Consider the following 26,756-nt stretch of genomic DNA (forward strand, 5'->3'; position numbering starts at 1 on the left):
CGGATTCTCGAACGAAGTAATGGTTACTTTTGTTAAATGATCAAATCGGAATGCCCCCTTAGGATACACCCCTTCATATATCTCCCCCTTGTAAACCCTAGAAACGCTTCTGGCTATATAAAGGCTATGCATTGATTATGAACTCTTTTTTAGTTATTTCAGACCTCTCCGAGTTATTTTCGTTCATACTTTTTGTATTATGCGTTGTTTTTGGCCGACCCCCTGCCCCTAATAGTCCACTTAGTTCATGGACGACCCCATGTGAACTACTTTACACTGATATTTATGTGTATTCTTTATAAACATGATAATGTTCACTGTTTAGGTTTTTAGCCTAACTTTATGTTTTTGGCACAATGTCACCCCCTAGAAGGGGTGAGATTGTGCCAAAGTTCATGCATTTCCAGTAAAATTAGGTTTCATTGTAACTAAACCATCTCTACGGTAGTTGTTAATTGAACAATTTAGTATATATTGACAGGTTTGAAATCAACTTAGTTCCTAAATTGTGTGTATACTGAGCTAAAGAAGAAAAATATATGCTTTTTGGCACAATCTCGCCCCGGATGACGGTACCGTTTTTGTAAATTTAAAGCATTATAATTTTTATAACTTTCGTGTGCGCATCGGAAGCTTATAAATTTAATAAATGGAACAGGTTAAGGTGTTGGAGGGCCAGAGAATTAAATATTAGGGCTGTGAACCATTTCGCAAAATTTTTAACTTTTTAGTTAAAGTTTGACAGTTCGATAGTTATTCCTCCTTCTGTCGAAAATAACCCTGCTCTGAAGCATGGTTATTTTCGACAGTTCGATGGTTATTCTGAGAGCCAATGAGATATGCACAGGTTGAGGAAAGAGCTTCGATGTGTTTCACTGCTTTTTCCTTGATTTTTTTCATCACTTTTTGGGTGATTATCGTATAACAAATTTGTTTATTCAAGCCGAAATGAAATAAGATAAATTTTATCTATCAAATAGGAGCAAATAAACACCAAAACATATCTTCATCCTCACCTTACATGCTCTCATTGAGCAAAACAGCTATCAATCTGTCAAAATTTGAAATGGTTCACATTCTGAACTGATTTTAACCACTCGAGGAGAAGTAACTATCAAACTGCCAAATTTTAACTAAAAAGTTAGAAATTTCGCGAAATGGTTCACAGCCTAAAAGGAAAGTGGGGCACGTACCCAAAAGCCAGGGCTCATAACCTGGACCTTAAATTGGACTTGAAATTAGACGCGAAATAGGTCTTACAATGGGACATGAAACTGGTGTTTTATTGTACCTACAACTTAATCTATAAGTCTTTATTAAGTAAAATAGTTGAAGTCAAAAGTTCCAAAGCAAAAATACAAGACCGAATCTTCGTTGAAAGTTTAAAAGTCAAAAGTAAAAAATCAAACATTAAAAGTCCAAAATAACGCAAATTATTTTTAATGTTTTTGAGAACCCCCTCTTCCTGGGAAATTGGGGTTTTCAAGTCGGGGGGGGGGGGGCAAAAAAATAATTTGTAGGATGAGTTAATTTTTTTCATAAAATCAATTGTCTGTGGGCTCTACAGGTTGAAAAACTCGAAAAATGAGTGTACGAGTTGAGATAACGCTTCTAGCATGAAACAAAAGTGGAAATTTAAACAATGGAATTTCCTAAAATCGTCCAAAAATTTTTTCTTTCGTTTTTGTCTTTTTTACGTAGATTTTTGCTTGGAAAATTTAAATTTAAAGTAAAAATGCTTAAACCCCATTTTTGTTTGCTCGATTAAAAAAATTTCTTTACTTTTTTTCGCCCCCTCCACCCCCTTTCAGTGGCCCAACGCCGGAAGGACAAAAGGCCAGGCCATTGCAAATTATTTTTGCAGTTTTTGTACCCCCGCCCTTCAAAATTGGCTCTAAAAATCGAGGGGCAAAAAAAATTGTTAAACCTGAGCAAAATTTTTTTGTATATAATCTATTATTTGTAGGTTTTACAGCCTAACGAACTCAAAAAAAGAGTTTACGGAGTGTTAACGCTTCTAGCACGAAACAAAAGTGGAAGTACAAATAATATAATTTTCGAAAATCGGCAAAATTTTTTTTCGATTTTGACTCTATTTTGGAACGCCTAGCATGCCCAGCATCCGAAGAACAAAAACTTTAAAAAATATATGTAATGGCCTAACGAAGAATCGATTTTCCAAAAAACGCTATCTCATAAACTTTTTTTTGAAAATAGACAATGACGAGTAATTTCATATTTAGTGTTTAACCCTCTAGTTCTCAACCCTGCCAATTGGCGGACTTCAGGAAAATCGTTATAAATCTACTATGCTTATTCGTTTTATGTTGGTATCCACTGATACCTTCTCATTATAGTCTAATCTAACTATTCGCGTGGTTTGTTTGTTTTATTACGTAAATTTGAAACAGATATTTCGTGCAAAACTTGAAAAATGCCAGAAAACTGAGAAACAATTATTTTGCTCTGCTGAGTGAAATTCAAATTGTTGTAAATTGCTTATTTCTTGGAATAAATGAACAAAAAAATTATTGTTGAGTAGCTGATAAGTTGTACTTCATGATAAAAAAGAAAATTTGCGATAAAAAGTTTAGGAACTGGCCGATTTTTATCAAGGAACTGACCCCGCCAATTGGCGGGGTTGGGCATTAACGTCAACTTTTTTTTGGTAATTTGACAACGTGTTGTTTCCGTTGTATTTATTGATTTTTTCGAGTTTAAGCTAAAAATTAGTTTTATAGGCCTTGTTAGCTTCTTTTATATGCCTTGAAAGATATACAAACATGCAGTGGCATTAAAACGGAAGGAGAATTTATAGGGCTTATCACCTAATTTTCAGTGCGCCTTTTTGACGAGCTGCAATATAGCGCTTTATAGCTATATCACAAAACATTTTTGCATTTTATGGTATTTGAAAACCATAACCCTATAACCAAGAAACAGATTCAATGAAACCCGGCGAATTTTACAGTTTAGCGGCAAAATCTTGATAAACTAGACAATTATTCAAAAGAGGATCTATCATAGACCATTTTAACCGCAAATTTTAATCTATACCCCTCAATAAGTTTGATTTGACAAATGTGTACAACAAAAATGAAAACCCCAATTTATCAAACAAATCACATAAATGAGGATTCAGGTTTCATGTTCTATCAGACTCTAATGGGTTTTCAATGGTTACAGTTTCAAAGCATATTATGGTGTAGGCAATCCTGACTTGGGAGCAGCTGATAATGTTGTTCTTCGCCTTTCTAAAATTTTACCAGATCTTTACACGGACAATGACTATAGACAACAATGAACTGGAAGTGGTTGATGAGTTTATATTTAGGATCACTGGTTACCGCCGACAATATTACGGGTAAGGCGATTCAATGATACATTCAATGTGGAAGTCAAGTCTAGTTTTCCTCCGCAAGACGTTTCGATTAACCCCTCTGAGGTCTACTTCATTTTTACCACCGCAAAATTCACTAAAATGGCCGTAGTTTTTTTATCTTTCAATATTTTTTCACTAAATTTGGGAATTTTTCCGAAAATATTTTCTATTTTCATAATATTGCTATTATGGCTAATATGGCTATTATCTATAAGCCATATGTTATTCCGGAGTTCCTTGGGGGACCGTGACATGGCTTTTTTAGATAAAGTTGCCAAATATTTAAAATTTGTGTGAAATCTGTTGATTTTTGTAAATATATCATCGACTGTGGACATATCAGTTACTTTGCCGCAGTTATGAGCCATGGTGCGCGCCATCCGAATCCGGGGGGACACTATAAATCCGGAACCGGTTCCCATAAAGGGACATTTCACCATCAGTAAAGTATGTCGAGTCGCATGTCAAAAAACATCAGCACTCGACAAAATAGTGATTGGCGATCATCTCATGTTTCTCAGAGGCCGTATGATCGGTTCCGGGCCCGGGGAGGGTTTCTTTTCTGATTCAAGCACGAAACGGATTTCGAAGGAACTTGTCCGGGACCTGGAATCGGCCATATGACCAAAAATTTCAGTTGAAGCTCATTATGACTAGTTCTATAAATACTAGTACTGTTATAGATGTTCTTAAATCGATGTCCCGAATTAAATTGAAAAATTTGATTTCGCAACTTTTTTGCGCCCAGGTGCCCAACCCCGCCAATTGGCGGGTTACGAATTTTTATAAATAATCAAACTATTCCTGAACTTAGTAATTAGAGAATATTTTTTCCATTATTCTGGCCACGAAATGAGCATTTTAGGGGTTAATATATGTCGATTGGTAATTTTAGGACCATGATTCGTATCATTTCAAACTTTATTAAGGTTTTATAAGCCACTGACACGGGGAACGTTTTCCTAGTCCGCAGCTTACCACGGCAATATTGTAGCGGATTCTTAGTACCTCGGCGGAAGTGGTTTAACTAAAATGACCATAAAAAGGTAGGACGTTACTTATAGCATTTCCAGAATGGATTTCACAGAACTAACCACATCGCGGTTATTTTTCGACAAATTTACGTTTTCATTTCTCACTAATGAACTGCAAATTGATTCTAGTCTTTGAAAGAAAAAATACAAATTTCATACTACGAAAAGGTATAAGCGAAGAAAAAATAAATTTTTGACGCATCCCTTGGTTTCATCTTTATTTATTTATTTATTTCGTCAACCGATGTAGACTAGTATAATATACAATTTTCTCATATAAAAGTCTTAGAATTAAATGAAGATTAAAAAGTGTACTTATTCTGTTGTGTCGTTCGTTACGCGTTACGATTACGTGTTGACTGAAAGTAATGTTTAAATCTATGCCGAGACATTGTAAAGTCTAAAAATGTCTTAAATTGTAGAAGTTATGGCCGTTCAAATTTTGTTGCAAAAAACCTGAATTCTTATTTTTGAAAAATAACAACTCTTGAATACATGGCCAGAATGTTGTAAAATTGAATTTCGGCTCTAAAAGCGATATTAAAGAAAACACGGGCAAAAAATAAACATAAATATCAGAGAATAAGCATTATGAGTTACGAAATTTTATTTATTAGGGTAAACGTACCATTAGTGGTGGTAGTACCAGTAGTGGTGGAAACTCGAATTATTCCATTATTTTTGCAGGTTTTGGTACAAGTTTGATATTTATCAAATAATACTGTTACTGGTAGTTCGATACTTATCAAACTTGTACCAAAATCTGCAAAAATAAAGGAATAGTTCAAGTTTCCACCACTACTGGTACTACCACCACTAATGGTGCGTCTACCCTAGTCAAAATAATTACTTCAGAGTAGCAATCTTTTGATTTCGCGTTGATGTTAAACACTGGTATGGACCAAATTTTGGGAAAACTAAGTATGCATAGTTGCTTATTTACATGAACTTCTTACACACACAAAGCTTCATTGAGTTTCTGTTCAGAGAGGGTGCTGCCAGTCCCATAGACGAGCACGAAATTCGCCACTAAGTGTAAAACGTGATTTATAGTACGAAAACGGACGCATGCTTTACGAATTCTTTTGTTGTTTTCGATTTTATATAAACAAGGGTACATTCATACAAATTATTGTATTTTAAAAATGCTTCGTTGTTATAAAATATTGTTTTACGAATACAGTAATGTTCCGATTTTATCAGCTTTTTATTCCGATTTTGTCAGCCTGTATATTTTGTTTAACTTTTGTGCTTTTAAACATGATTTATAATACATTTCAGCATGCTTGAAAGTATTCTGATTCGCTGAGGAGTTTTTGAATAAAATGAAAAAATACCCTAATTTTGACACCGAATAATTCACAATAGTTATTCGGTGTCAAAATCAGGGTATTTTTATAGTAAAAGGTCTATATTTCCTAAACAAGCAAAGATAGAGGTATACTACATTCAGTAATGTTGTGTATTTTTACTATTTGTACAACTTTGTAAAAGAGGAAAAAGTCATACAACAACTATGAAAACAGCTAAAATAGAAAAAACTAATTTTAACGGTTTTTCATTTCTGAGAAATAGGATTTTTCTATCTTTGCTGAAGAGATAAAAGGTTACTGTCTTCCGTAAAATTTCTTGTAATAATATGCTGTAAAACTTTGCAGAACACATCAATGCGTTATATTGAAACTGAAGAAAAATAAATTTTTTATTGCACTTTATTAATCAAATTCAAATCATTAATCAAAATTTGAATTACGCTGTACGATGACCAATTGAGGGTAAAAATTTAATTTTTAGTAGGAATCTTCGATATTGCAAGGTCTTATATTTTAAATTTAAAATAAAATTCGGAAAAAAATCCCGATTCCCCGTCAGTTTCCCCATTTTGTAAGTCCAAAATTCAACATGGGGCTGACAAAATCGGAACATTACTGTATTACCGTAAGAACAGCCGACGAAACCGCAAACCACAGAGCCACGATGACTGTATATTAAGAAGGTCATATAATTGCGGAAGTATATTTTCGCTTCTTTACGATAATCGTAGCCTGAACTCATCGAAAACGATGCCAGACAATAACCGTGCATTAAATCTGGTGCTGGTGCAAAATGTGCTACGAATGTTCTCTCGTACCAAATCCGAACCATTCATAATAACAGCATTTGCGGTAGAAAATTAGCCTACGAATGTTTTAATTGTTTTACGTATATTTTTTTAAAAAAAATTAAAGGACATCCATATGGGATGTACGAGAAGTTGACGTAGAACTATTATTATTGAAATAAAATTTATTATTAAAGGCTTGATTTTCGGTACAATGTTTCTTCCACCAATTATCCATCCAGTGCTAAATCTAAGGCTAAAGCTAGAAAATATATAGCCAACGTTCAATAAACTAGCACACAACTAGCACATTAGTTAAGGCTTAACTCATCTGGAGGAGCACCAGGTAGAAAAGAATCTAGAGAAAAGAGTCCAATTTCCCTTTTTTGTTTTTAATTTCTAACGCTTTACCCAGTCCCATTTTTTTATAATTCAAATAGATTAAAGACTTGAAATAAAGGATAGAAATTTCTGACAGAAAATAACTGGGGACAATCATTTGGTTTCAGCGGTTCGTTTTCGTCAAAAGTAGAAAAAGGAATAATTTTTTCGTAATTTTCGTGAATGTAATGTATATTCACTAAAACTAAAAAAGCCTGAAGGTTCGAAAACGCCATCCATTATGATAGAACAATTTAAATAAGAAAAGCCTTTTAACTAACAAGCGATCCAGTTTTAGTGGGCTGCCAGTGCAACGATCATCTCACTACAATCTTGCAATGACCTTGCAACAGTGCTATCGAAGGTGCAACAATAATGCTGTCGGAGGTTTATAAAGAATTGTCAGACTAATTTAATGAAACGTCGCTAATCAGTTTAGGAACAAAGAAAAGCTCATGTGTGATTCCTTACTAATTGTATCATGATTAACTATTAAGGTTAGTGCAGTAATAGGCACGAAATGTTTTATTCTTCGTTATATCACCTACGTTTTCGCACTAGACATCAGTTTTGAGTAAATTCTAATAGAATCTCGATTCAAACTGTCGAACGTAAGGAATGGTTGCAAACTTTACGAGCATATTTTACGTTCAGGACATCAAATTCATCATCAATCAAATATAGTTCGTGCCCCGGGTGGGACGTGAAGACCCGGTCGCTGTTTTTCAGAAATAGAAACAAATGAAATCGCTGATACAGGAAGCCAAAAATGTGCTGGTACGTGATTGGTTGATTCATCAATTATGATAATGTTTGACGTTAATGCGTTTATCAACAGTGAATATTTGAAAATAAATTGTTTCACTTTTATTGAACGATACCAATTTGTAAAAAGATTTCTGATCGACTAATACGTTTGGAATTGTTTATAGTAGAACTTTTGGTATTTATATTGCAGAAAGGCGAGGCGGTTTGCTCAAATAATGAGATTTGAGACCATTCAGGAACTTAGAATGGGCGGTCTCAGCGGGATTTTCGAAAAGAAAAGAATTCAGAAGCTTGGTTCAGAATTCTGTGCTTGGAATTGCTGCTTGTGGCTCCTTAGCCAACAAAAACAATAGTTTAATTCTTTTTGCCGGAAGCCAAAGGGTACGTATTTCACAGTTGAAATTTACCCGCCACCCATTCAGGATCGCACTGGTTACTTGTTGACAGTTCGCTAACAAGACCACGAAGAAACTGGTTCCCTTCGGATCGTATTAAACCGATCCATATGCTTCCAATTACTTTGCATCAAACTGACACCGCAGATAGTAAAACGACCGAGAGAAACTGCATGCGAAGAAAACAGAAATCAATCGATGCAATTCATCGTACGGCGTTTGCTTAGCCGCCGTAGCAGTTTCCTTAAAAACTGCACAAACGACGACGACAACAACGACGGTGTGGTGTAGAATTAATGAAAAGTACGCGTCGAAAAAAAAATTGCCAGACAACCAGAAGACGGGCAAAATTTTCAACCCTCCGATCGGGTCATCAAAATGATGTACCCGTTTTCCACCCCACCAGTCCCTTCACCGTCAAACGGGTGACCGACTATTTCTTGTTCCGCTCTCTCGCGGCGATCGGAAGGGTTTGCGTGCGTTCCTCATTCGAAATTCAAACATATGTTTCCTCACATGAACGACACTCTCCGGGGTCTGGAATTTATCTCCGGTTTTCGAACGAACGACGACGACGCTGGTGCTGGCTGGCGACGACGACGACGATGACGACGTCTACGGCGCCGTCTTCGGCCAAACCGCACCGTGTGTACCTTAAACTGTGCGCCTGGCAATCTTGCATAGTGCACATAGAAAACGGTGTGTGCGGTGCGGTCTGTTGAGATGCATCTCGCATCACCGCTGCAACCAGCAGGAGAAGATGATTATGCATTAAAATGCATATCCCCGTGCGTCCAATTCCTCCCTAACCACACGGCACCGGGTTCGTTCGGTGCGTTTCCCGCCTTTACCAACAACTTTGCACTTCTGCTGGTTATCCGTCGCGAAATTCCTGACGGCATCGGAGACGCTCAGGGTCGGCTTGGCTCAAGGTTCTCCGCAGTACATCACGCACCAACAACAACAATAACAACAACAACAATAACAACAACAGGAATAATAACAACAACAACAATGGTCAGACGAAATCATTTAAATTCACTTCAGGTTTTTTGCCTCTTTTTTCGGCTTCCCCGGTCACCACAACTGGTTTCCGAGGTGACTCCGGCACACACAGGCACGATCACGATGTTCACTGTTCTGTGGGCGCCCGCTGAAGGGCACTAATCCAGTTTGGCCGTACCGGCACCGGGTCCAGGAGTTCACAAACCATTGCACAGCGGGATTCGTTTCAGGTTCACTTGTTCGTTCGTTAAACGATTCCCTCACTAAAAGCTAATCACCGGCGGCCGATGGCGCGCAGGATCCGAACACTTACCACTTTTCATTTAGGAGGCTTTTTTCCAACGACTTCCCCCCGGATCACATGAAAAATCGCACATACACACTGCGGCTACTGGCTCGCTCGGGGCCACGCACGTACATATGCACACACAGCCACACACACTTCAGCTTCTGCTGCACGCCACTCCGGAACCAAACAAAAAAATCTAGGGATCTAGATCAACTGAACTGCATCCGTCTGCTTGCCGGCTCAAGCTCAAGTGACAGGTTAGGAAGATACGTTTACGCACCTTTGGTGCCACACACATTGGTGGAAAGTTCAACGCCAAAACTCCGCTGGTTTGTTCCGTAACTTTACACACAACGCGAGCACAACGGAGAGATAATGGCAGCGACGACGGCGACAACAACGACGTCGACAATTACGACGACGACGACGGGGACGACGACGATTACGCGCGGAACCTAGGCAAAAACCCGTAAAACAGAAAACTGAATGGCCCGAGCCCGTTCGAACCGAAGAAAGGAACCACGCAAAACAGTGCAAAAGAAACTGGAGAAAAAAGAATCACTCACTAAAACCTTCACTAAACTTCACTAAATTTTTCCTGCAGGCCTTCGTTTTCTTTTTCGCATTTCCCGTATCTTTTTTTTTTATTTCTTCAGTGCGTGTGCGTTCGTGCGTGTTCTTGCTTGCGAGGATCTTCTGTGCCGCCTTGTTCTAGCGCGCGCGATTGATTGATGGGCGGTCGTGTCAACACTTCGGGCTCGTCTAATCGCGGTGATCGTGCTTCGCGAGGCTGCTGCTTCGCGGATCTTCTTCGTCTCCTGCTGGCCTGCCTGGCTGGGCTAGGTTAGGTCTTCACATGCATGAATGTAGTATACCTATATAGATTTTTTTTGTTTCTGCTTTCTCTGTCATCGAATTTTCTTTTCACGTTTTTTTTTCGGGGGTTATCCCCACAGGAGGCTTCTACGGCCTTGTTCGTTTCGCTTTTCTTTGCTGTCTCACTTGCTCGCCTGCTCTGGTTCGGGGTTTATCCGTTGAGGATTTCCTGCCACCCCCCACAGAACACGGTTGATAAAGCAGGCAGGGACTAGGAGGAGTACGGTGGCAGTGGCAGCAATCGGGCACGGCACTTTTTTTTCGGGCGATTTTCCTTAATTAATTTTTCTTTTCTTTTACGATAAATTGACACAAACGGGCGACCAGCATGGAAAAAAATCTCGTCGAAGAACGAACACTCGCGAAAACTTGTAGTGTGCGGTATGGTGTGCTAATGAAGGAAAAACGGAACGGAACAAAAAGAGATTTTCGGCTCTACTCGGACGCTCACACTCGGGTCGACTCGGGCCGCGTCCGAAATTGCGTTCCGGTGCATATCGGAGCAGTGCGTTTATGCGACTAAAGGGAAAATTTCGATGATGAATATTACACAGCTGCACGGCACACTGCGATGATGACGACGACGACGACGGTGGTGCGGCTACTTCTCAGAACGTTCCCTCGTTGTTGCAACAGTGCGCACATGAAGAGTGAAAGAGAACGAAAGAGAACGCGTATGCAATGGCACTTAATTGTACGGTTGTGTTGGTGCACGGTGCACCCCAACCCCACACTCCATCCGTGACGACGACGGCGGCGGTGCAATCCAAATTTCCAGTCTATGGAAAGCTCGTAACTACAAGTGCATCTCCGCCGCCTGTGAAGACCAACGAAAAAAGCTCCATTTCGGCCCCAACACAGCGCCGCACCGATCACCGTGTGAGCTGTCCGGAAGGGCGGGTGAGCGGGGAGTTAGTCATACCAACTGTGGGGTGCATTCACTAACACACGGAACGACACCGTCCGGCGCAAGTGTGTGCGCTGAGCCGAAATTTTTTCGGAGCGCACTTTTTTCCCTACGACGCTGCCCTTCCGGAACAACGCTTAGGGGTGTGAGAGAAAGAGAGACCCCCACACAGCGGTCGGTCTGTGCCGTGCAGCAACGATCGGTGAGTACCGGCGCGGTCTCCGGCATCGCGATGGAAAGGGACCAAACGACAAACACCCGGCGCACACTAGCGCATGCGATTCGGCTGCATTTTTTTGGACCGTTCAACCTCTTCCCGACCCCCCGACGGTGCTGGTGCTGCATTCAAAATGTGCTCCACCGGACTCCACCACACCAAACCTACCGAAGGAGCTCTTTCTTAGTAGAGAAACGAGGGAGCGAGATGCCTCTGTGTGTGACCTGCAGCAACTGCTGTTGCTGCTGCTGCTGCATTGCTGCAAGTGTGTGCTGCTTCGAAACGTGACCACCTGACGGGCGGAAGCGAGACAACCAGCTGAATGCATCGAAAAAGTGCATACACAGACAACCCGTTGGGTGCACTCTCTCATTCCACGGCGACGCTGCGCTGCGATAGTGGAGTTTCCCCACCCGCTGCCAGACCCAAGTAGCAGCAACTGACAGCGTGTGAGTGAGTTCCACCCGCTCGCGAGTGTCGTCCGCTGGTCCGGTAGTACGGTACAGTGGTAGTGGTGCATTTTCCACCCGAGCGGTTCACCAAACCGCCACCCCCTCGGCACCGTGACACGGCGAGAAAAATTAATTCAACTTTTTTTTTTGTCGCTATGAGTTATGATTACGTTCTGTAATAACATTTTTTGCTTCGCTTGCCGATCGTGCTGGAAGAAGTGGCACAGGAGTGAGGAAACGGGAAAAAAACGCATCGCATCGCATCGCAGCAGGCGAAATTTTCGTTCTTCCTGATCTTGTTACTGTTCTTGTTGTTGTTTTTGTTATTGCTGCCTATTTCTTAGGGTTTCTTTGTTCTTCTCTTGGGCTTTTTCTTACCGAACCGAACGAACAAAGCCGTAAGTCCGTATTTTATTTTATATTGTGCGTTCGGATCCCGCTCGCCGTTGGCTTTGGCTGGCTGCTGCTGGTGCGATGCAATCAAAGTAACTTCGCAGCTTCCTGCTTCACCCTCCGTACCGCTACCCCGTGGTGGAACCACCCAATCAACCAACCGGGACTGACTCCGAGCTGGCGAACCGACCGACACTGAGCCGGTTGTGTGTGTGCGTTAGTGTTTGTGCGGTACGATATCTTTTAGAGATGAAACCAGCTTAGAAAAATGTTTAGAAACGGCTACTTGTTGCATCGAGCCGAGAGCCTGCTGCTGCAGGGGGCAGTTTTAGCAGTCCTCTAACCTACCGTAACGCACCCACCCGTTCGTACGTACGTACGAGGGTGTTGGGAAGTTTTCTCCCCGGTGCGTACCTGCGTGCAAATTTTTTCCTTTTCGTTCCGGATGTGGGCGGTAGGCAATGTTAGTTGGAGGCCGTTCCAAACAGAGATTAGAATGAGAGGCAAGGACACGTCCGCACGGCCTGGTTTGCTAAAAAGTTTCTGGAAAAGTTTAAATAGTTTGGCCAGTTAATTTGAGTAGAAATCAAATTTAAAGACAAAAAAATGCATTTCTTCAAACTGCTACCAAGAATAAGACGCAGCCGCACGAAAAAAAAATTACCCTCATTTTTCCCTCTCAACATTCTTTTCTCACTAATTGTATAATCATCGCCGCCATCATCTTTTATCCTCGCGTTTGACCCAAATACGACTGCTTTCCGCGCCGCTCCGGCGTGCGTGTGCACTGTGATGGCATCGCGAGAATTGAACTTTTATTTTCATTCCCGTTGTACGACAAAAGGGTGCGGCCCTATCATCATCAGTAATATCATGTTTTTTTTTTGCTCTTTTTTATCGTCTTGGTGATAACTCCTTCCACCAACACACGCTTCCTCCCGAGTCCCGACTCACTGAACCGTTTAATATAACTGCGAAAAACAACCCGAACGGACGCTCAAATTACACTCTCGGAAGAATGTTTGTTTTCACTTAACCCGCGCAATGAGCTTTGTTTTGTCTTGAACCTGACCTCCGCCGCCGCCGTAGCCAATCGTCCGTCGCTACTGCACTGCGTGAGGCACTGAAATCTAGCTTTGGCGACTAACTCAGTAAACAACACAGTTCGTTCGTAAATCCCAGACCCAGCAACGTTGCATAGTGGGGCAAAACCGATCGCACGCGGGGGGAAATCATAAAAATTTAATTCTAGGAAGTCTTATTTTATGACAAATTCCAAAGCAATAGAACTATTGGTACAAGAACCCGCAAATCTCAATACATATTATCAAAGAGCTTTTTATGACGAACGAAAGTTGATGGCTGTAGCTGTGGTGAAGCTGCTGACTGCTGACCACATTTGGAATCATATTAGCCTTCGGTGTGTGAACGTACTCCACCAGACACCGTGAATCGGTTTCCAATAAGAATCGAGCAACACGCGAAACTCGTTCGACCGACGAACGACGATGGTCAAAGCTGCGTGTATTTATTTTGTTTGGTGAGTTTATTTTCGATTGTCAAAGCAACCGTGGAATCCGATCGGAATCAAAGCAACCGGATCTTTTGGCTTGCATGTTTGCTCATTCGATTAGTTGGGAAAACAGAAAAAACTGTTTCATGCAGTGTTCTCTAACTTAAAACGTTTAAACAGTTCGATTTAGTGAAGTGATGTACAGTGAAAATGACGGCAGTAAAGAATTATTCATAGATAACATTAAAATAGGTGGAAGTTTACAATGTTTATGACAGCATTACAGTGAGTGCATTCAACAATGGGCAAATGGCTTCACGGAATAAATTAAGAAGAATTTCGCAGTTAAAATGTTTTCATTGCTTAGTTTGCAAAAGTGGAATAAATTCTGAACCATTTCTACTCCCAGGCCTCGAAGAAGAAGAAGGTAAGGCACCAATAATTGAAAAAAACACTAAACCCGTCAAAAGAAAATGCAAGCCTACTGAGACATTCCTCATAGGTTCGCAAATCGATTTTATGGTTTGACAACATGTGGTATGAAACTTTTTTCAAACTGTTGCCCGATGTTCCCAAGCAACTATGGAAACGTATCACATGTTTAGATGGCGACAGAAGCAACATTGAGCAATAACTAGCAATATATCGCATACAACATGTTGCATTCCACATGTTACGAAAAAATTGCCCAGTTTAAACGCACCTTTAAGGTGCGTTTAGACTGCCAGATTATTTGGCAGCATGTGGAATGAGACATTTTGCTATTGGTTGCTCGATGTTGCTTCTGTCGGTACCTGAATATCCGTGATATGTTGTCATAGCTACTTGAAAACATCGGGCTACAGTTTGGAGCAAGTTGCATGCCATATGTTGTGCCTTAATTGATATGTACCTTTATGAAGTATTCCACCGCACACATATAAAGATTTTTTGACATTAGCTGTGGACCTCGCTGAAGCTGTTTGCAGTAGGAATAATATCAAGAACATCAAATTCCAAACTCCCGGATCCTCTCCTCCACTCTTTGCTCCCCTTTCACTCCTACATAAACGATCCGCAGCTAATGTCATTCTCGTTACTGACGAAACCGCAAATTACTTCATTGATAAAGTCGTCGTTTTATGACATTAGTCTGCTTGTACAGTAGGATTTCGAATTTGGGATGGTTCGATGTTGGCATGCCTCGATTTAGGCAACAAAAGTATCCGTTTTTTGCAACACAAAATATTTTACTTCCAAAAATATGCTTAAATTTCAATCAGTTTCCGCATACATACTTTAAATGACGAAAAAATATTGCCCTAAGTGTGTTCATGAAAAATAATTTGCGGTTATAAAATGTTTCGAACATTAATATTTTTATTGCCGTAGGACTACGTCTTACCGCAGGTCGCTAAAAACTTATTGCACCGCACAGATAGCTCTCGGCAGATTTTGTAAACATAAAAAGGTTGCAATCGTTGATTAATAACATTTAGTCAATTTCTAACGCATTTACATTGAATTTTTTCATATCAAAAAAGTGTCGATTTTGGTACGGCTTCGATTTTGGCAACATAGGCAACACGCATTTGTTGCCAAATTCGATCAAGACTAGTGTTGAAATAAATACGGTTCATGTGAAAATAGTAACCACTTCCCATTTTAAAGTATACTTTCGCAGGAAAGAGTAAGGCGTGAAATGACTTCCTTACTTGCTTGATTCGCTCGGCGGTAGTTTCCTTGCGATTCAAGCTACTGGTGACATATGCTCCTAAATAACGCAACTTAGTGGTTAACACTAAATCGTAGTTTTCAAACCTGCAAATAGTAACTGAGTCTGTGCAGCTGATGTCGAGGGGATTACGATTGAGCACCTTTGTCTTCTTTGTGTTTATATGTAGGGTAAAGTGGTGCAGAATGCACCGCTTAAGCAAAACATCATTTTGCAGAGCAACGGCGTGTTTGTTCCACGTTTTTCAACTTCTAGAAGACTTTGGGTTCTTTTTTACACTTACTCCTGGTGAAATTTCCTAACAAAAACCAGTATTTTTTGTTATTTCAAAAATCATTATGTGGGGCAAAACGCCAAAGCCCGTGGACAAAAAGCACCAAGTTTGCCCAGCTAGGCGTTAAACGCAACCACCAAATTTACATATAATCACGTGTTGTATAAACTCCTAAAACTAGGCTGCCGAAATGGCGGAAGCGTTTGTTATAGCTTTTGTTGCATACGCTTGTTTGCTGGGATATAATGGGTTCATATCTCAACATAATTGGGAATAAAATTTAATCATCTACTTTTCTCCAACTGATGTGTGATGAGATATTGTAAGTTAAACAATGTACAATTAAGTTTAAGGCAAATTCTAAGTCCTATACAACACATAATATTGCTACATTTTAATAAATAATCCGAAACAAAAGATGTACTGCAAATTAAAAATATTTTATAACTGTTCGATCCCGCTGTGATGCATTCTACCCCTGTTTTGTATTTTGAAGTTTTTTGCAATATAGGTAAAAAACATGCCTAGGCATTAGGCAAGGCAAAAACGGCATTAAGTTTTTGTGATGAATCATCGAGTATGACAGTATATCAATTAGAAAGACTGTATTTATTATGAAACTTGCATACCGACTAGGGGTAAAAGCTTAAGAGAAAACCGTGATTTCTTACATGTGGAATGAGATCGCGGATAATCGCTTGATTTTATTGGATGTGGCTATGTTTGATGCTTTTACATTCTACACAATTATGAATTAGCTTGTTTTACACCAAAATAAAATGCTCATTCATAATTTTACCAAATAGTTTCCGCATTTTTAAACAATTAATAGCATGGGCCATTCTACCCCCCGGTGCGTTCTGGACAGTCTTCCCCTAGTCCTACAGACGCTAACAGGCTGGAAACATCTTCGCTCTCTTCGTAAACGAGAAGGATATCATCGGCATATACCAAATTACAAGGCATCCGTAGGTGATGGTCATGTTCAAAATTCAATTCCGGAATAAACTCCTTCAAAGTTATTGAAGTAGGACTACTTCTTTGATTTCTATATTGGGGTGCTCTTTAGAAAAACGAAACGGGAACATGTAACGAAAAGTGGTTACAGTTTGCACGCTAATAACTCAGCCATCCATCAATAGCTTCTAGAGATATTGGTATCAATCGATTGGAAATTTTTCAAAAAATCCATTACAACACAGTAGATTACATGTTTCCCTAAAAGACGTTTAATAATTGAGAAAATATGAGTCGAATATTTAATATTTCATTATTTGCATTTCTTTGTCTTCCCACGTCAGTGCTTCCCTAGCACGGATGACAGAAATATATACGAGATAAGCTGTGGGTTAATCTTCCTTTTATGATTGTATTTAATTTACACTTTATACAATCCGATCGAAAATTATTGAGCTACAGCTGTTGCTGCTTCTCCGCCTCATCAGTCGGTCGCCGACTTTCGTTGGCGAAACATCAGCAAGCAGCTAGCTTGCGACACATCGGACAGCCAGTTTACGGTCTGCAGGCTTATAAAATATAGGTGATCTTAAGTAAAATTTTCCGGAGAATCGCGTGGTGCCCACCCCTTTCCTGTTTGTCATCGGGAAGTGCCCCATTTTGCACATTTTCCCCTATTTTTAACATTTTTCACCCTTATTGGATTATTCCAAGCAAGGTTTTGAGAAAACAAACCGGAAAAATCTACTAATTTTGTGTAAAAAAGTCCGCAGAATTGAATAGGGTTTATCTAATTTATTTTAGTTTGGTATAATCAGTTTGATAACAGGAGCTCAACAAAAAAAATAATGTGCTCTACACTAAATGAGATAAACCCTATTCGATTCTGCGGACATTTTTACACAAAATTAGAAGATTTTTCCGGTTTGTTTTCTCAAAACCTTGCTTGGAATAATCCAATAAGGGTGGAAAATGTTAAAAATAGGGAAAAATGTGCAAAATGGGGCACTTCCCGATGATAAACAGGATCACGTATATTTTATCAGCCTGTAGGTCGTATCTTAATTGCATCCGCTTTTTCTCTCGTTTTTGCCCATAGTGCATAGTTTGCCTTTGCCTTACGGTGCGCGTCATCAGTCGGTCGCCGACTTTCGTTGGCGAAACATCAGCAAGCACCTAACTTGCGACACTTCGGACAGCCAGTTTTCGAATCACATCGGTGCGCGTCATCAGTCGGTCACCGGCTTTCGTTGGAGACAGATCGGCAAGCGGCTAGCTTGCGACTCATAACATCATAAACATTAAAGTCTATCTTGATTACAGATCCTACCAGTAGCGTTTGTCCGATAAACAGTATTCCCACCATTAATCCACACACCAATAACCTATCTGATGGACGAAAGTAGACAATGGACACCACGAGTCAGAAATTTGAGAAATCGAGCTTAACAAACGGACCTTTTCAGGTCCACCATTTAAATTAGCTAAAAAGTTGAAATTATGAATTTCTCACATGTAAGAACACAATCCTTTACCTTTCGTTACTCGCGCCAACTTCGATTTATAGCCATGCAAAAACGTAACAGAATTCACTCGAATACTAATGCCACTTGGTGAAAAACTTATGGAACTTTTTCCACCATTTGAAAGATCTTTGTATGCGGATCGACTTTACTGAAAACAGTAATTTTATTTATTGCTGGATTCCCGAGATAAAGTCAACGGTTCACAAGCGTTGTACAAAATACAACAGCGCGAGTAAATTTTCCGTTACTGCGCAACTGGGGAATCTATTATATGAAATTCGTACAAAAATCACCGGCTTTGGCATTGGGAGACGAATTGCTCTACATTCGTAGTCCTAATTCAAGCCTACGCCCGTGCCACTAGGCATGGACCCTTGTACTTTTAAAACATGATGGAGTATCAAGATAAATCTTATTTATTTATTTATTTACTAGCTGACCCGACAAACTTCGTATTATCACAAACTAGCTGACCCGACAAACTTCGTATTGCCACAAATTAACCTGTGTTGTACATAAATCATGAATCTCGGATGATCTTTGTCACAATCTCGAGTTTTGCAAGCCCCCCAGTGGGCGGCGCTTCCGACGGCGGGTCACCGGCAACACTCGCGACCGTCTCGTCCTGAATGATCTAGTGTTACTATAGATAGTTTTTGTGGTCTTAATTGACTAATGTTTTATGGAAGAGTCTCAAATTTCTCGAGTTCGATTAGTTTTTGAGTTTCGCAAAAATTTCTGTTTTATTTGTATGAGAGTCCGTATCCCCCTACCACAGGGGTGAGAGGTCTCTAACTATCGTAAAATAAATTCAAGACTCCAAAATCTCCCACATGCCAAATTTGGTTCCATTTGCTTGATTAGTTCTCAAGTTATAAGGAAATTTGAATTTCATTTGTATGGGAGCTCCCCTCTTAAAAGGGGAAGGGGTCGTAATTCACCATAGAAAAAATTTCTGCCATCTAAAACTCCCACATGCCAAATTTGGTTCCATTTGATTGATTAGTTCTCGAGATAAGAGGAAATTTGCATTTCATTTGTATGGAAGCCCACCCTCTTAAAGGGGAGATGGGCCATAACTCGCTTTCTAAAGAAGAGAGGGGTCTCAATTCACCATAGAAAAAAAATCTTGCGTCCAAAACCGCTTACATGTCAAATTTGGTTCCATTTGCTTGATTAGTTCTCGAGTTATGAGGAAATTTGTTTTTCATTTGTATAGGAGCCCCCCCCCCTCCCTCTTAAAGTGGGGAAATCCATAGAAAATATGCCATAGAAAATATTCTTGCCTACAAAAACACCCACATGATAAATTTGGTTCCATTTGCTTGATTAGTTCTAGAGTTATGAGGAAATTTGTATTTCGTTTGTATGAGAGCCCCCCCTCTTAAAAAGGTAAGGGGTCCTAATTCATCATAGAAAAAAATTTTGTCTCCAAAAACACCCACGTGCCAAATTTTCTTCCATTTGCTTGATTAGTTCTCGAGTTATGAGGAAATTTGTATTTCGTTTGTATAGGAGCCCCCCCCTCTTAAAGTGGGGAGGGGTCCTTATTCACCATAGAAAATATTCTTGCCCTCGAAAACTTTCACATGCCAAATTTGGTTCCATTTGCTTGATTAGTTCTCGAGTTATGAGAAAATTTGTATGGAAACCCCCCCCCCCCCTTTTAAAGAGGAGAGGAGTTATAATTCCCCTTATAATGAGGGGAGGGGTCTCAATTTACCATAGAATAAATTCTTGTCACCGAAAACACCCACATGCCAAATTTTGTTCTATTTGCTTGATTAGTTGTCGAGTTATGCAGAAATTTGTGTTTCATTTGTATGGGAGCCCCCCCTCTTAGTGGGGGGAGGGGTTTCTAACCATCACTAAAACCTTTCCTGGCCCCAAAAAACCTCTACATGCATATTTTCATGCCGATTGGTTCAGTAATTTTCGATTCTATAAGGAACATACGGACACACAGACAGACAGACAGACAGACAGAAATCCTTCTTTATAGGTATAGATTAAACTGTGTTGTACATAAATCGTGAATCTCGGATGACCTTTGTCTCGAATCGATTTTTGCAATTTTCTGAGGAGTTCATGGGTGTTTTAATATACAAATTTTCCTCACAGTAAAGTAGAAAACAGTGGCCGTGACCTTTTAGTCGCAGTGGCCTTTTAACCCAATGCCCTTCCGGCATACAAAAAAAAAATAGAAAACAACTCCCCCCATCGCTCAGCCTGATAAAATAAAGCGGATTGCATTCAAATATTCGCCATCATTACAAACCATTTCGCCGAATATCATTTCGCGGAACACCAATTCTCAGTTGACCATAACGCGGAATATAGAGTTTCGCGAATACCATTTCGCAAAAAACTTCACGCGGGATGTACCATTTCACGGAAAATCTTTTCGTAGAAAGTACCATTTCGCAGGGGTTACCCAATTGAAGGAAAATAATAGAGGTCAGTAGGCATCTAGGAAAATAAATAAACCTAGTTAGAGGCGATCTCTACGGGGGGCTGCCCCTCCTCACAGTGGACGGTGCTTCCGACGGCAGGTTACAGGCAACACTCGCGGTCTGTGGCCGTCTCGCCCTGAATCATCTAGTGTTACTGTTGATAGTTTTTGGTGGTCTTGTTATCGATTAATGTTTTATGAAAGAGTCTAAAATTTCTCGAGTTCGATTAGTTTTTGAGTTACGCAAAAATTTCTGTTTTATTTGTATGAGAGTCCTTATCCCATTACCACAGGGGTTAGGTGTCTCAAACCATCATTAAAAAAATTCAAATTAAATGCCTCCAAACACCCCCACATGCCAAATTTGGTTCCATTTGCTTGATCAGTTCTCTAGCTATGAGGATATTTGTATTTCATTTGTATATTTCAGTTGTATATAGGAGCCTCCCGCTACTATTGAAGGAGGGAGAGGTCATAATTCCCCTCATAAAGAGGGGAGGGGTCTCAATTCACCGTAGAAAAAAAATTGCCTACAAAAACACCCACATGCTGAATTTGGTTCTATTTGCTTGATTAGTCCTGGAGTTATGAGGAAATTTGTATTTCATTTGTATGGGAGCCCCCCGTCCTAAAGTGGGGAGGGGTCTCAATTTACCATAGAAAAAATTCTTGTCTCCAAAAACACCCACACGTAAAGTTTTGTTCTATTTGCTTGATTAGTTCTCGAGTTATGCAGAAATTTGTGTTTCGTTTGTATGGGAGCCCCCCCTCTTAGTGGGGGGAGCGATCTCTAACCATCATAAGAAATCAAATCCATTTTTATATATATAGATTGTTCAATTAACAACTACCGTAGAGATGGTTTAGTTATAATGAAATCTAATTTTACTGGAAGTGCATAAACTTTCGCACAATCTCACCCCTTCTCGGGAGTGACATTGTGCCAAAAACATAAAGTTAAGGTAAATACCTAAACAGTGAACATTAGCATGTTTCAAACAATACACATGGGTCATTACATGCCAAGTGAGCGAGAAAAAGTTCAAACGTGTAAGTAATCGACATTTTCTTTGAAAATGCGAAAATAGTGTCTTTCTAAACTTAATATTGCCTGAGGAAAAGAAAATTAGAAGTTTTGACAAAAAAGGGTATTTTTCTTAAAAATGGAGATGCTCCCATTAATCGAAGGAATGTCCGATCAGCACCAAATTTTGGGTTTTTACTTTCTGATCGAAAACGAACAATCTGCCGAAATTTGGTTCAAATTCGTGAAGGTCGATTACACGGGGCTCGGACACTTCGCGTGGAATGACCCACATAAATATCAGTACAAAGTAGTTCACATGGGGCCATCCATGAACTAAGTGGACTATTAGGGGCAGGGGGTCGGCCCAAAACAACGCATCATACAAAAAGTCTGAACGAAAATAACCCGGTGAGGTTAGATATAACTAAAAATGAGTTCGTAGTGAATGGACAGCCTTTATATAACCAGTAGCGTTTCTAGGGTTAACAAGGGGGAGATCTAGGGTTAACAAGGGCGTGTATCCTAAGGGGGCACACCTATTTGATCATTTAACAAAAGTAACCATTACTTCATTGGAGAACCCGCGGCCGCAGCCCAACAAACATTTTCGTACGTATATCAAAGTAACAAATATGATATACGTACCGGTATATATCTAGAAAAACCGCATTCGATGCGCGAAACCAGCATATGTGCACTGTTTTGGAGGCGATATACGTACTGCAAATTATATGAAAACAATTCACATTCATAAGTATTTTTATACGATGAAATTCGACTCAGCATGATTAGTTCCATAATGTTATACAATTCTGTGACGAAAATCGTATATGAATCATTTACTATAAGTTTGTACGAATAAATGTAAACTACGATGCGCTTTATTAAGCTTGCACGAGTTTGTTTAGTGATATTTAGGATGATTTTCACACAGTATTATACGATTTGTGGTTTGCTGCGAGGACATGTGGACCCCCCCCCCCCCCATTCCCCAACTGGCGGTTTATACACGGTATAATATATTTGTCTTATATAAGAGTTTATTCAAAGCATCTGAAATTTCCAAAGGAAAAGTAAAAATTAGTTTAAATTATTTAGCAGACCTACGATGCTGTTTGCTCCAAAATGGATGATGCAATCTAATCTGTCAAAATATTGTGCTCAATAGTAAATAATGTGAGTGTACTGACGTATTTTTGTTGTGTATGTGAAATCCACAAATTGGATCGATCATTATGGCTTGGCACAATCTCACCAACCGTGAAGCTCGAAAAGTACAAAGTTTCGAAAAATATTATTTTCGTTATCAAAACTTATCCAACGCATAATAACCCTTCAATACATTTTAAATGATTAGTTTATATACCTTCAAAATAGCAAGTTGATACGATTTCTTGTTTGGGTTGATTTATGCGGTACATTTTTTACAAGCGTTATTTCCGAGTATTTTTGATCGCGAACTTTGAAACCCTGTTTAGGCTAAATAGTTTGCTAATATTATCTGTGTTCCACTCTAAGTTATGAATAAATATGTTATGTTCATCATCATTTTGAATTTAGGTCACCAGTTTCCATAGATATAATAAATTTTCACAAATAAACATTTTTGGTTTTTGGCACAATCTTACCCCCGTGGCACAGTGTCACCCCGGAAGGCGGTTGTCAATGACATACGGATATAAATAGAAATTGTTCAAAGTAAACTGTGCGAAGCTATATTTGTTTTAATTCTCTATGTTTGTTTTGTGTAACAGTTTAAAAATTAATTTACTTTTGCAGGAAAGTATTGAAAATGAAGATAAAAACTATTTTAATTCAATTAATTCAAGCTTCGAACACTCTCATGAGACCGTATGAATAAAACTGTTTGCTTTGCTCTTCCCGTTTAAATCATATGGGAGCATTTTCTCTAACTCTTTTATTCACATTACATATGGTCTTCGTTCAACCTTTGAACAGTCATATTATTTCGATGAATATGATCATTTATCGTGCAGCTATTTGTATATTTTTTACTGAATACTGTCTTTTTCAATTCGCCTAATAGTAGTATCATCAGAGTTTTGGCGAAGTTTTCAAATTTGGTGGAAAAATATAGAAAAACAAAAAAGTTATGCATCGTTTTAGTAAATTTTGCAATGCTAACATTGATACAAGACCTTAGAGGGGTCAATTGATAACATTTTCTAACTGTATGAACCATATTTTTAGCAAGCAGAATTTTTTTTAACAGCAGTATAATGAAGAAAATTTATTTTCGTAAAAAAAATAATCTCAAAAACCTGATATTATTTGTGGCTGCACGAAGTTTAAATCACTCCTTTAAAAGGTTATAATCACACGAATCAAGCGAAACTCTGTGCTCTCACTTTTTTCTAACGCTTACTAATGTCATGTAAGAAATTTCACAGTTTAATGTCATACCACATCTAGAAACTAGAAATGATAACTCCAGCGAACACAGTGATATATAATAAGCACATGATTTCTTTTTGCTAGCAATATTAGCGAACATTTTGTTCCACACTGCTCGAAGTTTGAGATTGGTTGGAAGTCTTAACCAAATGGTGCTTCGAACTTCAAACATAACAGGAACGGTATCACACTCGTTGATAGAATGAATTACAACAACATTTGTCGAACCTAAATTAATACCTAAATGCTCCTCAAAAGAATTACAGGGAAAACTGACCCTTTATGGAGGCGCACGGTATTTTCCAGTATAACCTGATTTTTCCATGGAGAAGCAATGTGCTCCACAGTTGAAGACTGCGCACGGGGCGGTTTGCATTGGAAAGCTTCCTACAAAATCACTTTTTTTCCGGCTGTCCGGGGCGTAGTCTCGTAGTGAAGCCTGATGACACTGATCTTGAAAGTGAAAAAAAAATCCCATCACAAAAATAATCCTTTCGCTAGATTCACCAGAAGATGCGCTTGCTTCTCTTTCGCTCACACACAATTAGAGATTAGATAGCTAATCCCTTCCGTGGCAACATAGAGCGAACCTAGTGCTTGTGTCTCCGGCCGACGTATACGTTGGTCCGAAAATAGTAAACAACAATCAACAGGTTGCTGTTTGGTCCGGTGCCGCAGATGCAGCCGTACTGCATCATCATCATCCATGTTTCCACGACGCTCTCCTAGTTTGCTGATGCGGCCACGGCACACAATACTTACCGTTAGTCGTCACCGTCGACGTCGTCTGTTCCAATTGATGATGCTGACTTACTGGCGACGGCCGCCGATGGGATTCCGCAGGGTTCTGGGCCACGATGTCGGCGGTACCGGAGGTGGTGGCAAAGGCGTTGATCATCGTCGCACCAGTAGGGAAGAAAAACATATTGTTCACTCCAGCCGCCGCCGCCGGGTTGGGGGAAGGACGAGAACGGAAAGGGAAGTGTAAGTTGTGGAAGTTCAGACGACGGGAAAGGATTTCAGTATGTGAGATTTTCCTTTGAAGAAGATTGCTTGCTTGCCAGTTATGTTACCTGTTCTCTATGTGAGCAGGCCAACGGCGTGTTGGGAGAAGGAAAGATTGTGGGACGGCTGGCTATTCACGCACTTCCCGATCCAGTCGACCGGCACGGGAAAGATGAATGGGATTTTAATCGAAGCAACACGCGTGCTTTGCGTACTCGTACGCTTGTGTGGGTGTCGCTGGAACTGATACGCGTTTTACGCCTACTTTATTTCTCGCGCACAGATTTTCAAACAGCTGATGGGCTCACTTGGATATTCGGTAGGTTTTCCGTTTCCGGGCCACTTGCACTGAGCACAGTCACGTTAGTAAGCCTGCAGGCGAATTGCACCAAGTGTCACACACAAAAGTTGCTGCCACTAGTTGCTTACTCCGTAGTAGGATCTGCTGCTGCTTTTGCTGCTGCTGGCTCCTGCAGCGAGCATTGTTGTTCGATAACTAGTGCACGACCGACCGAATCCTAGAGAGTCACTTGTTGCTCTATCCCGAAAAACTTTTCCAAATAATGCCACACACCACCACTACTGGTAAACCGAGCGGAGTGCAGCCTCGGTTCCTGCTCTGCCGTTGCAGCTGTTGCAGGAACGACCAAATCCGACCGAGGAAGCACACAGAGCACAGCTCCAACGAAAAAAAAAATATCGTAAACCATGAGCCACAGGAACTAGGAAGAAAACTACATAGTGCAACCCCCAAATGTTATTATATACAAACCTCCCGGAAGGCATGTACGGACAAAGAGGAAAGGGTGGTACTTCCGCTCCACGCGGACGCACTCACCGTTTACCGACCGCTCTTCTTGCTCTTTTACAGCATGATCAGTAAAACACACACCAGAACCCAGAAATGCATCTGCTATCATCTAGCTGTGCTGTGGTAGCGCGTTTTTTGTGGCCTCATTTTAGGATATCCACCCGCCGTTACTTCCCTCGCTCCCGTGCCGCATCTAACCTCCTGTGCCAGTACTCTGGGTGGCACAGTCGCCCAGAAAATATAATAGTTGTGATAGTGGAGCGAAGAAGAAAAAATCCCCGAACCAACGGAATGGTGCGCGGCGGCAGTGCCGAAACAACATTACGCCTTCGACGGAAACGAACGGAAGGACGAAACCGAGGGGTGTTAAAATGGATGTCTATCGTTGTACGTCGCTTCACTTTCGCCTTGCACCGAGATCAGCAGGATGGACCGTTTTTTTGCTGCTTCTTCTTCCGATTTCCCGTTTGTTGCAGGCCAGTGTTGGCAGCGGCATTCACTATTGTGTATGGACCCGAGGGCTGGCAGCACTGGCGCGATGTAGTTCAGCAATAGAGTGAGTGCCAGACTGAGATAGACCTGTGTGAGTGGCTGGCCGTGAGTGAACCGTGCAAAATCATCCATTCACGGTGCCGGCAGCCGGCGCGACTCTCGTCGGGTCGGGTGTCGATTCGGGTAGTTCGGTTGCTTGACTGGCAGGCAGGCAGGCAGACAGACAGCATCCGTGTGCTGCACTGGTCTGACAGACTGTGGTGCCCCGTCCTTGTCGGCTCCAGATCCAGACGGTTTGCGTTTGTGTGCGCTGTGGGTGCGCGCGCGGGACCATAAAAGAAAAACCGAAGAAATACGGTCAGTTTAGCGG

The 26,756-nt window shown here is 40.4% G+C and overlaps 1 protein-coding gene across 3 annotated transcripts in view; it reads right to left on the minus strand.

The window, feature by feature from the left end:
- Positions 1 to 26,756, minus strand: part of LOC128732706 (mushroom body large-type Kenyon cell-specific protein 1) — a 322,866-nt gene that overhangs the window by 161,275 nt on the left and 134,835 nt on the right. Inside the window, exon 1 of one of the 3 annotated variants that reach the window (XM_053826024.1) lies at positions 9,380 to 10,800. The exons of the other annotated variants lie outside the window; for them this stretch is intronic. Coding sequence (XP_053681999.1) covers positions 9,380 to 9,389 — 10 coding nt within the window. The 5' untranslated portion in view covers positions 9,390 to 10,800. Of the gene's footprint in view, positions 1 to 9,379; positions 10,801 to 26,756 lie in introns of those variants that run through there. 3 annotated transcript variants of the gene reach the window in all.

The sequence above is a fragment of the Sabethes cyaneus genome, chromosome 1 (assembly GCF_943734655.1).
Source record: "Sabethes cyaneus chromosome 1, idSabCyanKW18_F2, whole genome shotgun sequence".
Classification (NCBI taxonomy): Eukaryota; Metazoa; Arthropoda; class Insecta; order Diptera; family Culicidae; genus Sabethes; species Sabethes cyaneus.